Below are 17554 nucleotides of genomic sequence, written 5' to 3'. Positions count from 1 at the left end.
CCATCAGGTACAGGAAGGAAATCCTTCCAAAAAAAAAATTTATTTAAGTAAAAGAACAATATGTATAAAATGAAAGAACAAGGTGTAACCATAAAAGAATGATATAATATAATAAAATAAAGAACAATACCTTATTCATAGTCTGTGCTTTTTGTTTGTTGAAGTCGTCACAAAATACAGCAACAAATTGGTTACTACAGAGACGTGTGCTCGACGGTGCAAGATACGCGTTTCTTAACTCTTTTATCTGTTTAACTAACTCTAGTTTGTAGGTATCGGCGTTACAAGAATGATTTAGGGTCGCAGAACGCTCTGAATCATTCTCCGTCCCTATCGCTACTTTGACTTTTGTTTTCGAAACATGCGTTTCTCCAAACTCAGTCAAAGTAGGGGCTTCTATAAACAAACAAATGTGTCTCCCCAAAACCAAACCCAGTGATGAATACTTTTCACGTCGTATGATTATCGAACGAAGTGAAAGTGTGAAAAGTCTAGTGATGCGGTTGTTTTTAATAAACTCCTTCTTTCTTTTTTTGAAAATCTGCTCTATTTATGAAAATAGCCAGTCCAATTTAGTTTGGTCCACGATAAGGGTCCAATAATATTGTAATTGGATTGGGTTCAAAAAGAGTTTTCCAACGATATATTATAAGCCCAATTCCGATGAATAATGAGGAAGTTATAGCCAAAATACTAAATTGGGCCCGAAATGGTTCTTATATGCGGCCCAATGATCTAGAGGATGGCCTATTATTAATTATCATTCCTAAAGCAATTAGAATTGACTTTAGTATTCTAGAATAATCTAGAAGGTTCTTTTAAATCCTAATGGAATTAGAATTGATAATTATATTTTAAAGAGTTTTATTTAGAATGAAATAAGTGCTTTATGAAAATCCGATTTTAATTGATAAACACGGAATTTACTGCTTAATCATATTAAGGAGGGGATTCTGTGTACAAAGCGTGTTTAAATCCTTAATCAGCGCAAGACGACAAGGTTTTCGCCTAGCGCTGGTGCCTGTTGTCTGGCGCTGGCTCCTGTCGTTGGCGACATGAGGTCTTTTATTTCGATTGGAGCTCGATTTCTTTTCTATCGATTTCCGGACTATTTTTTTTATAAATAGGGCCCTTGACCTCCGTTTTCAAATCATCTACAATCACCTAGAATTCTCTAATTCTCTCTTTTCTCTCTTTAAGTAATTTAGCTTATTCTTTCTCCCTCTAGCTTTCTAAACTAGCTTTTTCAAAATACACCATACAATATTCATTAGTTCTAGACACAGCTAGCCAAGTTCGAAGATGCCTTCGCCCTAGACGTGAAAGATTGATACTTTCTGAGGGTTTGGACCCCAAATCCAGTTTCTAAACTCTTTACTTACTTGACTTAATTCTTTAAATTAATATTTTATTAAAGTTACTAACGTGTGTATTTTGTTATTAGAAAGAGGTACGATGCATCAAAGTAAGTAATCTGATTACTCAATTATTCTTTTGATATAAGAATCAAGTTTAAATTATTTTATTAATTCCTAGTATCATGTAAGGATGTTTTTATTGCTTTCTAGTGTTATGTTTAGGGTGATTCCTATGCTTTCTAATATCATATCAATGTCATGTTAGTATCATGTTAGGGCTAAAACTTTAATCTTTATTGTTTAGTGACATGCTAGGGTTTGTTATTAATTTTGTTAGTATCATGGGGTCTTACTATTAATATTAAGCTTTATTATGCCTAATGGTTATGATGATGATTATTATGTTGCTTGATATATATTATTGTTATTGCTTGATAACGCCTTTTATGCAGGTTTAAAGGGAATTTGTACTTAAAATTATGCCTAATAAGATAATTAATAATTTGGTTTAGGCTAATATGATTTTAATTCAAGAGATCGCCAATAATAGTTTTATTTGTGCATTAATATTCAACCAACATAGATAAAACAGGTTTAGGGTTAATTTAATGATTGTATGTTAGTCAGAAAGTGCACATGAATATGAAAAGAATAAAGTAGAGACCTATTTTTAGGGCGGGTTCAGTCTCTTTTAGATTGTATTTGTATCCTCATCCCCGAATATCCAGTCATGGTTCCAGACCACTATGGAGTTAACGATCTCATGGATCGTGAAGGGGTGTAACATTCACCCTGTGAACGGTTTACAAGTTCCTAAAACTTGTTGGCGGCTCTTTTTCTCTTATTTCTTTCCCTTTGGACGCCACCATGCTTAAGTGTATGATCACAGTGGGGTTCAAGTTTGGGATGCTTGAAATATTCCCTACACCAGGTTAATGTCCCAATTGCAAATTGGATCCACAAGGCAAATAATCTTATGTGACAATGTAAGGGGTTTGAAGAGACCTGGTTTAGAGAGTATTTGGGAGGCAATGAACAACCTGGTTTTTAGGAAGAATAAGCAAAACGCATGGGCAACGGTTAAGAGGATGGAACACAAAGTAATTGCTTATAGAAACACTAGCAACTGTGAGATGTGTTTAGATGATGCAAGCTCAGATGAAGACTACCCACCAGGGTTTGAAGCAAGAGATACTAGCAGGAAGCCGCAACAACACAACAAGCTGGTCAATTTAATTAGAAGAAACAGCGAGTGCAGCCCATTTATCCTCGAGATTAAGAAAGCAAGTTGCAGAAACAAGACTCAATGGCTTTGGGCGCTCAAACATCTTGATGGCAGCATATATTAGGGGGAGGGTCCTTTGTAGAGAGCAGACAAAGTGAATTGTATGATTGCTGCTACGCTAAGAGGAATTAATGACGCGCTGGATGAGCACCTGTGGCACTTAGCTAGAAGTTTATGCACCTGATACCAGACTCTCTAAATGGTTGCAGGGAGATATCTTTCTGGAGCTCTTTATGCACGAGAAAAGCTCAGCAATATTAGGAACCTCTTGTTTAGTTTTCACTCTTTCAGTATTAGTAATTGTATGGTTATTGGGGATTGATTTCCCTTTTTCTCGATTGTCCAAAAAAAAAAAAAAAAAAAAAAAATCATTGCATATATTGGACTCCTATTCTTATTTACTACTAAAATTTATTCAAACAATCAATTTTTCTGGTTGTCAGAAACCCATCATTCATCACAATGTAGACATTGTAGGCTTGTAGCGATATATGTAGATTCTCATGATCATAAAAGATTTCGAGAAGCATGACAATCTTATCTACTTTATGCTTCGATACACAAGTGATTGTTCGATCAGATGATTCGTATCATTCACGTAATTACCGCTACATAATTTAAAATCGAAGTTAAAGTAATGAAGATTAAGAAATACGAAGTATTAGGTACTATTATCCACAAAAACAAGCATTATCCACTCTCTAAACACTAAACCATAAACACATTGACCCAAGTTTAGGGAACATCCTCTACAAAGATATTTTATGCTCGTCACACCCAATAAAACTACCAATTGAAAACCAGAATAACACATTTCGAGGGTAAAAAAGTTTATCATCCTAGGGAAGGTAAAAGACACAGTAAAAAACTTTCACTCTAAACCTTTACCAGACGTTGATATTGCCAAGTCAGACCAACCAAAGCAATCAGAACCGTCCATGCCATCTCCATTACCAAACTGCCACGTGGTGTTACTGTCATTCTGACCCATAATCTGAGTCTCATCATTCATACTCACGGATCCTCCAAACCCGAACCCGATATCAGCGAATCCAGATGACCCAATGTCAAACCCAAGCCCGAGCCCGTACCCGGGTAATCCCGTAAACATTCCACCATTTACATTAGCATTACTAGTAGTAGTGGTAGTGAGTAAGGAAGTGAAACTTGTTTCATCATTCAAGTCCAATTCCAAGTCATCATTGTTCCGTAGCTGCGAAATCATCTCCGCTGTTTTGACACCTGAGGGAGCGGAAGAGAGAGGAAATGAGGTTGCGGATGAGGAAGACGAGGAGGAGGAGCGAGAACGCTTGGACTTCTTACGAGTGCCGCCGCCAACAGGGACATTGCGGAGAGTACCACCGCGAGTCCAAAAGCGGCGGCAAGACTTACAAAAGTAGCGAGGTTGAGATAAGTTGTAGTTATTGTAGTAACAGAATTTTGTGTTGGTTGAGTCGCAACGTGGGCATGGTAGATTTTCTGGCTCGTGCCGCGGTTCGACACCGCAGCCTTCCACCTCCGCGTTCATTGTTTGTAGATGTGATTTTGGGGGAAGAGAGGGTGAGAGAAGACGGGGTGTGAGGGAATGAGTGAGTTGCTTGGGGAGGAGGGTTTTGTTATGGGGTTTGGGGGACAAAGTGTGGAAATTGGAATGATATGGTTTTTGGAATGTTAGTGTGAATTGGAGTGGATGTTTTTGTTTATTATTGTACTCTATTGGATTAATAGTATCCAATCAAAATTGCACTTTTTAAATAATGTTGGTTTGTTAGTGTGTTCGATTAGTAGTGTTGTGGTTGAATATCATCATGATTCATGCATCCTAGATTCCTATCTCCTAGTATGGTTTTATTATAACTATGTAATAATCTTGTTTTAGGTGATGGATTAACGTCCTGTTTAGTTCATCTTATATTTGCTTATCTAAAATGGTCTAATCTGGTATGATATGATCTGGTCTAATCTGATATGATCTAATCGTCTAATTTGACCAAATTTTCACCTTAAGTGTACGATAATCTATAAAGAAAATATATATTAAGTGGGGTCTTGTTAGATTCGTAATAATGTGTATTTTATTAATATGAAATTTTCATAAATTGTTTCATTACGAAATTAAAGATATTTAGCAATAAATAAACTGCACATAAAATGATAATCTAATCTGAACTTATTTTTTCTGATTTGATCTGAATTTTTTTTTTTCTGAAATACGTAAAAATTAGTTGAACTAAACCAGGCTTAACAGCTTCCTTTTGTTGCTCTCTCTAAGAAAAATAAATAAAATAAAAGGATATTGATCTTGAATATTATAATTTGGTAAATTAGATCGTACTTGCATTTAAATTGCTCAATTTACATCTATAAGAATTCAAATCACAATGTACTAAGTGAAAAGATCACTAAGTAATTTAATAATAACAAATTTCATATATGTTGGCATAATTTTATGTGTACTTAATTAGCTTGGTGATAAATTTCAACAATATCCTTAAGTTTGCACATTATTTTTAAGGGTTTTTTGTCAGAAACTACCTAATATAGCCTAAAATTTGTGAGAAACTACCTAATAAAAATAATGTTGTAAGAAACTATCTTATAAAAGTTAAAATATTGTAAGGTACTACCATTGGCCGAATTTCCACCGTTGATGTAATATTAAGGCGTTGACCTACCTCAAAGCACCCCCGAAACCACCACAAAGGTGGTAAGGTTATTTTTGGGGTGGTTAAAAGATATTCCGAGTTGGTGAGGTTAGTTTAATTTCGTGATTCGGGATGTTGATTTTTGGGGTAAGAGATAGTGGTTTTAGGATTGGAGGGTGGTTTCGGCTTGGTGAAAGCAATTTCAAGTAGGTTGTGTTGGTTTTAGGGTGAAAGCGGTGGTTTTGGGGGTGTTTTGAGGCGGGTCAATGGTGGATTTCTAGAGGAGGTAGTATTTTAAAACAATTAAGATTTTGGTAGGTAGTTTCTTACAACATTTTACCTTTTATTAGGTAGTTTTATACAACATTTTTTTTATTAGGTAGTTTCTCATAAAATCTGGGTTGTATTAGGTAGTTTTTGACAATAAGTCCTATTTTTAACCAAGTTATGTCCAATAGGAATTTTAAATTGTACTACATTCGTCAGTAGTGGAATTGTTCTCCATTTCATTTTCTAATGGTTTAGGGATCATACCTCAAGAATTTATCGAGGGATTAATAGGATTAACAATTGGAATACTGGAGAGCATAGAACAATGTGAAAAAACCTTACTTATATAAAGCAAAAATAAATCAAAAACATCCTCTAAATTTACATATTACACAAATTATCAAGAAGCAAAACAGCATGGTCTGCGCCCTTGTGGCACACATACAAATATAGCAGTTGGTAAGTCCTACTATTAGTTTGGCTTAAAGAACTTCAACTTGAGTCCACTAGTAACAATGCTCCAAATTCCTCCAATTGAAAACGCGAGGCTGAAAGCAATTCCAACCCATCCTAAGATCCAGTTCAAATACCAACTGCAACTGTGTTTCGGGGGCTGCTTAAGGAGCACCCACATAAAGCAAGGGTAAGCAAATGTGACGGGGAGAGTGAGCCCTCCCAATAGGCCAGCAAGGCTTGATAGGAAGGGGAATGCTACGCCTATAAGGAGATTGACAAATCCGTAGAAAACTCTGAAACTGGACCTAACCCATACTGAGCATGGGCGATTAGTCCTGCTTGTATAGCTGGCTTCAAAGCTGTCAAAAACAGGCATGGAGTATATCTGGAAGCTGCTCAAGCAACTGAATACCACCAAAAGGAAAGTCATTGCAAGTAGTCCTCGAGCAATGTCATGACTATGGAATGCATATATAGCTGTAAGCATCCCCCCTGAAGGCATCTGTTAAGAGGAAAATGCACTCAGTTCATATCTTCGATAAAATATTGTGGATGAATGTAATAAGACCATATAATCAGTTTATTGGGATAAATTTTCAGTCATAAAATAATGCGAGAGAATCTGGCTAGATCTGACATAGTGACAACACTTTGGTTCTTGTATCAAGTTAAATGCTCTTATCATTAGCTTCTCCAAAAATACAATGCAGATATATAAAGTTCTGGATTTTGTAAATTTTCAAAAGCCATAATCAATAATATGTATGAATATCTATATATCAATGAGGTACGCGTACAACAACCAGTAAGTATGTATTCTCACAAGAAGAGTCATTCACATGAATATCCAATGGAAACAGGAAGCATAAATTTTACCAAATAGCAGGGAAGGTCAGTCTAATTAAATTGAATTATGGGTAAAATTATGCAATTGGCTTAAATTAAAGAAGCAATGAAGCCTTTTAATTCGTTGCATCTCCACTTAATTACTTTGAAGCAAAGTTAGAAGGTATAGCATGATGTACATAATTGGGACAATGAATTTTAGAAGTTTAGAAACTAGTTATAATCTAGAGTGCAGTAGAGGCAAATGCAAAATTTCCAAATTTCCTATTCTGCCAGAAAGATATTTTGGTTTATAGGTAATGTATGGCAGCAGTCAAGAATTTTCACACAATATTTTTATAAGTCTTACATTTAAAAATCTGTAAATTGATGTTGACTTTCTTAAGTCTTGCATAACAAAGAAGAAAGTGCAACTTCTAATTCAAGATTCAATTCGTTGCATCAGCATATTAAAATTATCAAAGGCAGCATGACTTTTGTCATCATAAGTCCATGAAAATAGTTATCTATGCCTTCAGGTGATCTGAATAGTTAACCTATATAGGCTCACAAAGTTTATATGTAGAAGCTAGACTTACCAGGCTTCCATATGCCCAATATCCTCCAATTGCTATCGGAAAGAGGCACATGGCTATGAAAAAATACGCAACTTTAGCTCCCTTCCACATTGGTACATGAGCTGGATGCTTAAACGTTGATGGCATTGTAGCCTGAAACAACCAAGTACATGAGCTTAAATATAAAAATCAAGTTTTACAGCACTTTTTTATTTCACTGTGATGAAGATCTTGAATTCACGGTATAAGGCATCTGTACATTTAACTACTGCACCGTCTGCACATGATTTCAAAGATACTGTTAATTTATCATGTTGATCTTATGTCATCTGACTTATCTAAATATATCACTGCTGTTAATCTAGAATTTTTTTTTTTGCTAAGTATAAGAGCAACAAAATTACATGCATTAGAGACAAGAAACCAAAATTTGACATCACTGTATGAAGAAATCCATACCTGGATCTCCAACACTAAATTGTGGCCCCTGAATGCAAAGGCTATTATTCCAAGAGCATTGAGAACTGAAAACAAGGAAGCTGTTGCAGATGGAAATGAGACTGGCTCATACGAGATTTGTGGTGGCCTACGTTGACTCACGGAAAGCACCCAAACCATGGTAGAATAGGTGATAGCAGTGACTGCCCCAACAAGCGAGAGTCCAGCTATTGAATTGAGATTTGGAAGTTGAGACAGAACAATGCATAATGAAGTGAAAACCAGGTACCATTCAACCGTAGTCAGAGGGTTTGATGAGCATAGTGGTCCACAAACTATTTCAAAAAAGAGTTTCATAGTTTCCCCTCCGACCAGTATCAGAGCAGTTGCAGTTCCAGCAGACAAATATACAGTTGGAAAGAGTGCAAGCCATACACCAAGCTTTTTCCCTACATTACAAAGAATGTTTTGAGGTAATTAGTTGAGAGGCTATTGAAGACTGGCAGTCATTTCAATGCTAGAAATTATACTGATTAGGACCAGAACTCGTTTTACATTTTCAATTGGAGGTGACTGCAAAAAATGTATGAAAACATACCAAATGCAGCTTCTGCCAGTTCAACGTATCTGTTATATCTTTTCCCAGGCACGGCTTCATGTAGCTGAACTAGAATCCACAGCGTGTAGAGTTGCCAAAAGTAGGCTATAGTCAATGCAAATATACCCCAACCCCTGCAATACATAGAGATGAAGCATTGAGACGGTTATTTTTCTTACATTCAACTAAAAGCAAATTGTTTTGGTCACATCAAATTGTGAGGCAATGTCGTAACTCCAGCCAAAAGCACAATCCAATGTAATTAGCTCAAAGGGACTAACTGGTGCATGTAAGCAACAAAAATCAGCGGTCTTTTTAGATAAAACTAAGTATGCACATGAAGGGATCTAAAAGAACAGGAAGTCAAACAATAGTTTAAAACTAATATGGAGCATGGTTATGCAACTGGAATAACATCAGTCTTTTTTAATACAAGGCTTCTGCTGGCATTTACATGTAGCCATGTAGGCAACCATAGCGGCATAGCATGCAAATGAGCTGTTTCTGTGATGAAAACTGAGTCCATGGTTTGAAAGGTGTTAATGAACAATGGACAGCATTGAGTCTAATTAAACTTATACGCTTCTAACCAAATTACAAGTATATTATTTCATATTATAACCTTCATTTTTTAACTCTAGTCATAGAATAAAGTTAGCTTTTCACAGCTTACTTTGTTAACCTTATCTTTTAGTAGAGGAGAAGAGAGCCTAAATCATCGTCTTTTACAAATCATCACTGCATACAGTTTCAACTGCGAGCTGAAATTCAACTCCATGATAATTGACAGTCATTGCAACTGCACTATTCAAGGTGTTAGAAGCTAATGATATCTTAAGAATCCATGCCAAATATGTAGTACTTATTTAAGGATTACTAAGGAAAAGTGAAAAAGTAAAAAGGTCTACAATTTGTACCAAAGTCAGACAAATTTGCAAAGGTGTTAAAAGCACATCATTGTTATCACTAAACAGAACAATATCATAATTTGACATAAACAAAAACAAAAATAGAAACAGAAAGAGAAAAAAAAAAAAAAAGAAAAAAAAAGAGTTTATAATTTGACCAGAAATTGAGAATGTGAACCTAAATGGTCCCCTCATTCAAATAACAACATTGAAACATAATCATTACTGGTCCCGGTAATTGGAAACAGCAAGTCAAAAATCATGGGAGGTATGCAGAAAGCAAAAGCTGGGTGTGATATAACTTAATCATTTTGTTAATCCAATCATCATCTTTCTTCATCTTCTTTAGTTCTACCATAAATAAAAATATCTAAAGATTAAAATCATCCAAAAAGCAAAAAGAACATCCCCACCTCTCATTCACTTTAATTAGATTAAGCATGCTTAATTACACTCCATGATTAGAGCGTATAGCAACAAAACCAGAAAATTAAATTCAATGAAAAATGAGTATTTACTGTATATTTATAATAAAAGGCATGCTTAATTACACTCCTTGATTAGAGCTTATTAGCAACAAAACCCGGAAAATACAATTTGACGAAAAATGAGTATTTACAGTATATTTTTTTTAGTAAAAAACATCCCAACTTATACGGGAGTAATTCCAAAGGAAGAGAGTACATGTTTGTACAACCAAATAATCACATGATAGAGATTTGACCAACAAATAGTTAGACTCTTACTTTGTTAGAGAAGTAAGAATCAATACATGTGGTCCTTCAGAGTCTCAGATAACACTAGTACCTTTTATGTGACCATTTGTACAAGTGTGCCACTGTAAAAATTCTTGCAATAAATTGGAATCAACAATTATTTCAGGGAACTTAACTTTCAAAAATCAGATATTACCAGTAATTCATTTCATGCACCAAATTCAGACAAATCAATACTCTTGCATTTCTAGTTCAAATCACACTGTCCCCTCAACTATAATTGTCTGGTCGAGGGAGTAAATGACAAACAATTAAGTACCCAAATTAATAATAAAACACCCACAAAATTCCAAACACAATAAAATAAAAAAAATTCAAAAAAACGTTAAAAGGAAGAGAAGAAATTACCATCCAAGAAAAGAGAAGGCAACAGGAAGAACAAGAGCTTGAAACCCAACACCAGCATTAAGGTTATGAAACGCAGCGTAATGAGCATTACCATTTCTTGATTCAGTAATAGGAAGCCAAGCATCTTGTGGGTTAAGCTTAGTTAAATGACCAACTTCTTCTAAATAGCCTTTCATATTAACCAACACCCTTTTCATGGGTGTTCCAATAGGACTTAAAAACTTTGGTGAAATAAATGAAGTGGGTGTCCATGCTGCAGACTTGGACTCTTTCGCTGCCGCACCACCCGCAGTTTGTGGCCTCGGAGAGCGTTGTCCGGTGGGTGTTAGTATCTCAGGTGTTGATGTTGCCCGAGGTGTTGCCGGGATTGAAATAAGCTCAGTTTCTAGCCTTTCATCCATTATTTTGTGTAATGTATTGGTATTGTATTTTGAAGTAGCAGAGTTTGTTTGAGTTTGGTTTTCTATAAAGGGAAGGGGGGTGTGGTATTGTATAGGGGAGTGTGGGAGTGGAGAGAGAGTGTAGTGGGAAACAATGAAAAAGTGTGGTGTACGAGATAAAATTAAAGGGATTCGATGCAAGTGTAGGAGGAGCTGTGACTGAACAGCAGATACTTTGTTCGTTTTCTTTTTAATGTTGAATATTTCACGCTTATTAATACATGCATCATTTTTTTTGTTTAAATATCTTGTACTCCTTATCATTAATATTAGATTCTAGTCTTTCACCCATTTGTTACTATTTCTTTCCACGAGTGTATTTAGGCGTATAGGGTCTATGTATTTGACATGCACATAAGAGAGCAATTTGAGGCTCGGTGATACATTTTCTCTTTCTTAATGCCTTAAAGTACAGTGATACATTTTTGTGTACTATTATGCATGTAGTAGTATTTTATTCCATCATATTTTCCACTTTCATGTTCCCATTATTTACAAAAATGACATCCTATTTACATGTCAAATACATAAGCCCTATGCAACAATACTTCTCCTCTTTTTACTACCAGTATCTATTGTAGACTCTTACTTTGTTAGTATCTTTAATAATGTTTTATGTTTTAGTAAAACTAGTCCAGACCCACCGTGCGCGATGCGCGCGGTCCAATTGGCAAAACGTGATGGAAGTCATACAGGGTATCTAAGGAAAATAGTATCGACTCTCGCATGCGCGATGTGTGCGGTCCAATTTGTAAAATGCGATGCAAAAAATAATCGTCAACAATAATGATGAAATTTCGATTTTATTTTCTTTGGGCATATCGAAAGAGTGTACGATTGTGATTTATTGATACGAGTATCAATGATGATGATTTCGAAGATTTGATCAACAAACATCAACAAAGCTAGCCCCTAATTAAACATTGATGCGTCCATGGCTAGCAACTCACACTACCTTGGACATCAAGATAAGTCCACGGTTTGCATGGTGGCATTTCTTGGTGTTCTTGAACACGTTTGAGTTTTCTTTATCTCTTCTTGAAGTTTTTTTAAGGGTTCTTGAAGATTCTTGGAAGATTATCAAAAATTCTTTAAATTGCTTTCGTAGATTTTGCTTCCAGGTTTTTACCTTTCACTTGAAAGGGTGTTTTTCTTGGTTTAAGCATTAGGATGCTTTAAAGCTATTTTAGTTAAATTGTTAAGATAGTTTGTTAGTTAGTTTATGTGATTTTAGGTGTGTGGAAATCTGGGAAAACGCTTGGGAAACTTTCCTAAATTAATTTAGGAAATCTTATCGAATTTAAGGATGATTTGGGAAGGCAGTGATTATTTACACGTCCAAATGATATTTGCGCGTAGCTTGGAATCCAAGATAGTTTAGAAAAACTACTTGCACTACAATTCTTTGGACGAGTACTAGTTTGTTTTAGCCTAAAATTCTAGTTGTTCTAGGATAGAATTAACTATAAAGATTCGATGTAATCCCATACACAAATATTCATATTCATTTCTTAAGTTGCATACTTGAGTTTTGGTTGACTGTCATCAATTGCTGTTATTCTTAGTTAATTAGCCTTAGTTCTTGTTTAGTTCTTGGTGGATTTTCTGTATAGAATTAAGCTCGAACATATCCATTGTGCTTTGTTGATTTTCGGATCAATAAATCACATCATCTTGGTATTAGAGCCAGGATGGCGTGCTTTCGGTAGAATTTAAACTATAACATTTTGCTAGGAATTATTAAGTGATTCTTTTTGCGTTTGATTCTAAAAACGTCCAGCTATCTCCAAGAAAATTTTTGTAGAAATTGGTTAAGTATCGTGACCTACACAACCTCAAACTTGTGTGATACTGCACTGATTTGCGGTTGAGAACCCAGTCTTATTCTGCTTAAATATTCATCCAATATATTCGATCTTTCAATCAAGATTTTTACATAAAATAACTGTGATTGTGTAGGAATTATGAGTGACGAAGAGGCACCAAAGGTTCCAAGGAATTTAACCTTAGAACAAGCACATGAACTTCGAAGAGAACGACAAATAGTTGTGTTTAGGGTAAAAATACCCTAGACGCATGGGCCAATGAGAGAGGCCACGTATCGAGGGCTGGCAGGTCATTAAAGACTACTCACCAGCTGACACATGGATGCCTCATATATTCATCAGAATTGCTACTTTCAAGGGCCCAATTCCCAAGAATCTACACTTTGCGGCGCAGCCCATTAGACCTAGGTTAGAGTGACCTAGGGAGGGGCACATTTCCCAACGACCTTATAAATAGGGAGATATTCCCCCATTTTGGGGACATCTACAATAATTTATTACACCATTCTTCTCTCTCATCAGAGAACTCCAAATCTCGAATTCCGAGAAGATACCCTCCTAAATTTCCGCACTTTTTATTCCCTTTCAAGTTACTAACTTGACCGTTGGAGGTGGAGCTCCAACAACCGTAGTCTTCGTGTTTTTGCAAGTGCAGCTCGAGCTGGACGAGACCTTGTGACGTAACTCTCCCAAGGGACCAAAACACCCAAAACATTTGGCGCCGTCTGTGGGGAGAGTACCTCAAAGATGGTTCAAGAGTCTGTACCACTTCCGGATCCCATCAATCTACAACCGGTAAACACAAGTATTCCTCAACCGAAACCTCAGCTGGTTGTCTATACTGACAAAGAGGATGATGATGACAATGTGGAGAAGTATATGGCCGAGGATGGGTCATTCATCTCTAAGTACGTCCGTTCCAGAGAAAAACTAGAACGACACACCAACAAGGCGGGTCCAAGCAGGCCCTCTGGGAGGCCAGAAGGGAAAACCCAAACGGCCAGAGGATCAGCCCCAGTCACCTGGGACGAGCTCATGAAATTCATGAACTCCTTCAAGGGTGAAATCAAGGATATGATCAATAAAAACAAGGCTGGCTCTAGCAAGGGTCAGCCGGCTAAAAAGACTCCTCTAGCTGAGAGGAAGAAGCCGGTCAAGGATAGGCGACCAACTCCTCATCCCAAGGAAAAGGCAGCCGCACTTGGCTGGTCCAAGATCCTTACCAAAGGGTCCTCAGAGGCACACCCAACATGATCAGCCGGAAGCCAGCAAGAAATCAGCCTCCGACACTCGGCATATCATTGAGCAGAGGAGAAACCAGCAGTTGTCTGAGTTAGCCTCTTGTAGGGAATATTTCAAGCACTATAACCCCAAGCTTGAACCCCACTGTGATCATACACTTAAGTATGGTGGCGTCAAAAGGGAAAGAAAAGAGAGCAAAAGAGTCGCCAACAAGTTTTAGGAACTTGTAAATCAATCACGAGGTGAAGGTTATACCCCTTAACGATCCATGAGATCGTCAACTCCATAAGGTCTTGAACCAAATAGGGTTCGGGGATGAGGGTACGAATCCAATCTACAAAAGAGAGGACCCGCCCTATAAAATAGGCCTCTACTTTATTCTACTCGTATTCATGTGCGCTTTTTGACTAACATGCAAACATTAGGTTAATCCTAAACCAGTTTATCTATATTGGTTGAATATTAATGCACAAATAAATCTATTATTTATTAAAATCATATTAGCCTAAACCAAATCATTAAGATGATTAATAATTTGGTTTAGGCTAATATGATTTTAATTCAAGTGATCGCCAATAATAGTTTTATTTGTGCAATAATATTCAACCAACATAGATTAAACAGGTTTAGGATTAATCTAATGTTTGCATGTTAGTCAAAAAGCGCACATTAATACGGGTAGAATAAAGTAGAGGCCTATTTATAGGGTGGGTTTATTCACTTTTAGATTGGATTCGTACCCTCATCCCCTAATCCTATTTGGTTCTTGACCTTTTGGAGTTGACGATCTCATGGATCTTCAAGGGGTGTAACCTTCATCTCGTGAACGGTTTACAAGTTCCTAAAACTTGTTGGCGACTCTTTTGCTCTTGTTTCCTTCTCTTTGGTCGCCACCATACTTTAGTGTATGATCATAGTGGGGTTCAAGCTTGGGGATAATGCTTGAAATATTCCCTACAATAGCAAAGAGAGAATTTAAAAATTTGAAGACAAAAGCTTAAAAACAAGCTATAGGAGAGCCCCTCACTTGGCCGCATCCTCCCCATCATTACCAGCATCGGCCGCTTCAGCATTGGCCGCATTGTTACCCTAGGGAGGCTCCTCATCCTCGTCCGCCGCACCTTCAATTCATCTTCCTCAGCTTCAACATCGCTGTAGGAAGGAGTCTCGATGAAGGGCGAGTGTGGACGGCCGACGACCTCGCACTCTTCCTTCATGGTGAGGAATTCTAGCCTTCTAATGAACCGCTCGTGATAGTAAGCAAGGTCTTTCGGTTCCACAATCATGGCAAAGGCGTCCTCAAAGTGGTTTTTGAGGTGAGTAAGGGCCGACTGCTCGATGCGAACAACATCGGCTGGAGGAATAGGCCTTGGGGCACTTAGCTGTTTTTCAGCTCTTCTACCTCCTTCCTTAGGCGATCGGCCACCTGGTTGCTCTCGTCCGCAGCCTGAAGAGCTGCGTTCAAGGCTTCCCGGCTGGTCTCCAGCTCAGCCCTTAACTGGTCGGAGGCCTCGACCGCCTCTTACCTACTAGCCGCCAGAGCAACTGCCTCATCCCTCTCTTTAGTGAGGGCCTCGTTCGCCAGTCTCTCTTGCTTAAGGGCTTCGCTAATTCTGACGATATTCTCATACTGCCGGGCAGATTTCTCAAACAGAGCATTCATGGCCGCATGATGACGGACTTGTTCCATGGCCAACAGGCCAGTGTTCTCATCCTACAATCGCCCGAGGTCCGCCCAGGCCGACTCAAGCTCGCGCCTCTGCTTTGGACGCCAGTCTTGAAAGCCAAAGAGCCTAAGGAGAAGCTGCGGTCGAACAGAAAAAAAATTAGTAAAGGAAAATAAACAGCGAAAAATTGGTTAAGTACCAAGGAACTAGAAATCTACCTCAACGCAGCTGTTGATTATTGGACATTTGGACCAAGGTGCCCATCATGGATGCCACAATATTTGTCCTAAGCCTCGGCCGGGACAACCTTTTGAATGGTGTAGACATCTACTTTTGGCCTCCTGTCCCGACAGGGAGTGCAATGACGATAAATAAAGCCAACTTTGTGTTGGATCGAAGTGAAGAATACTTATGGACAACTGGTTAAGCCACAAAACACAAAAGACTAGCCCGAATAAAAGAACAAGGCCAATACAAGGTCCAATTAACTAAACCTGATCATAATTAGGCTTAAGCCCGTTCTTAAAACCAAATAATGACGGATTTAGGAGCGCCTAGGTTAAAATTTAAGCTGCCGGCAAAATGCCGAGCGCATCTCACAAAGTCGCGCTGGGCAGTCGCGCGCAACTTATTCAGATGCGCGCGACACCCCGCGCAAATTCCCGAGATGCGCTCGCGAAAGATTCAGAATATCAAAATCGAACCTTACCATAGAGCTGCGCGCAAGACAAATAGTTGCGTGCATCATCCGCGCGCGACCTATTCACTTGCGCGCGACAGCCGCGCGCAACTCATCCAGTTGCGCGCGACACCTGCTGCAGCAGAATGCTTGAAACCCTAAACCTAGTCATTCCCTATAAATAAGACCTTAATTCGAGGCTTAAACACACAGAAAATAACCTAAAATTCTGGCAGAATACTTGTGATCTTGTGCTTCCTAACCCTCTTATCCTAAACACTCACCCCTTTGATACTTTGTTCCTACGGTGGATATTCATCAAAAGGCATCAACACGTTCGGACGAGGCGCATAGCCCAATAAGGCAGACAGATGGTCTTGTCCAGCCCTGCTAGCAGCACGAAAATGCTTTAAACGAGCCCAAGGTACTCGAACGAGTGAAGATCAGATGATGCGGCCTAGTTGGGACGAGCCACCCCCTCTAAGGCTGATAACTTGTTATTTGGTATGATTTTAGGGTACTTTTGAACCTTGTTTTCGTGATTATTCGACATCAAAGTTCATTATTTATCCTATTTTGTACAAATTTTGTACCTTCCATGCTTCACGGGTTGTTTGTGTTTTTGATGTAATGTAGCTATTTTTAGCACCATATATGGATGTAATCAATCATGAGTGAACAAGGAGAAGGGCAAGCTTGGTTGATAGAGCAATGGAGGAAGAAGGATGAGTGCCTTAAAGAGAAATGAAAAGCTTTTGGAAATCTTTGAAGGGTTGTTTGGACAAGGGTCAACTTCAACTGACCATAACTTTTGTTCTACTCAAGATTTTGAAGTGATTCAAATTGGAGAATAAAGTTCATCTCAAGATATTTCCAACGAGTGGTCACATGCCTTATTCCGATTAGTAACGAAGAATTTATGACCTTCCGAAAATAAGCTGTTTCGCTAGAAAAGGGCTGCACGTCCGTGCCAAGAAGTGGCACGTCCGTGCAAGTCCCTGCACGTCCGTGCCAAATGAAGCACGTCCGTGCAAGGTCAGGCAGTAGCTACCGCTCGTATTTTAACAGGTCTGCACGTCCGTGCAACCTTTGGCACGTCCGTGCCGACCTGTAGACGGGTCATTTTTCTTGTTTTATCCGTCCTTTCTATTTGGGGTAATATAAATACCTTCATAGCTCCGATTGTAAAAAAAAAATCTTCTTAGTGTAGTTTTA

At 38.0% G+C, this 17554-nt stretch overlaps 2 protein-coding genes across 2 annotated transcripts; both read right to left on the bottom strand.

The window, feature by feature from the left end:
• Nucleotides 1-3514: 3514 nt before the first annotated feature.
• On the bottom strand, nucleotides 3515-4171 carry LOC145613820 (dof zinc finger protein DOF5.8-like). The gene has a single exon (XM_081668868.1). It carries the CDS (start codon nucleotides 4169-4171, stop codon nucleotides 3515-3517), a length of 657 nt encoding a protein of 218 aa, XP_081524994.1.
• Nucleotides 4172-5886: 1715 nt separating this feature from the next.
• LOC145614831 (lysine histidine transporter-like 8) lies at nucleotides 5887-11088 on the bottom strand. The gene is made up of 5 exons (XM_081669892.1): nucleotides 10486-11088; nucleotides 8454-8587; nucleotides 7877-8304; nucleotides 7439-7570; nucleotides 5887-6516 (listed from the first exon to the last, which is right to left on the bottom strand). The coding sequence occupies exons 1-5, from the start codon at nucleotides 10884-10886 to the stop codon at nucleotides 6031-6033; spliced, it is 1581 nt and encodes a 526-aa protein (XP_081526018.1). The 5' UTR covers nucleotides 10887-11088; the 3' UTR covers nucleotides 5887-6030.
• Between the last annotated feature and the right edge of the window lie 6466 nt (nucleotides 11089-17554).

The sequence above is a fragment of the Chenopodium album genome, chromosome 25 (assembly GCF_948465745.1).
Source record: "Chenopodium album chromosome 25, dcCheAlbu1.1, whole genome shotgun sequence".
NCBI classification, from domain to species: domain Eukaryota; kingdom Viridiplantae; phylum Streptophyta; class Magnoliopsida; order Caryophyllales; family Amaranthaceae; genus Chenopodium; species Chenopodium album.
Note: the sequence above shows the minus strand (reverse complement) of the source record. Positions and strands in the feature narration are given on the sequence as shown.

Coding starts and splice junctions, on each gene's coding strand:
- LOC145613820 (XM_081668868.1), bottom strand. CDS start 4,171: ATGAACGCGGAGGTGGAAGGCTGCGGTGTCGAACCGCGGCACGAGCCA.
- LOC145614831 (XM_081669892.1), bottom strand. CDS start 10,886: ATGGATGAAAGGCTAGAAACTGAGCTTATTTCAATCCCGGCAACACCT. Junction 8,305..8,453: donor ACTGGCAGAAGCTGCATTTG/GTATGTTTTCAT, acceptor TTTGTAATGTAG/GGAAAAAGCTTGGTGTATGG. Junction 7,571..7,876: donor ATTTAGTGTTGGAGATCCAG/GTATGGATTTCT, acceptor TGGTTGTTTCAG/GCTACAATGCCATCAACGTT.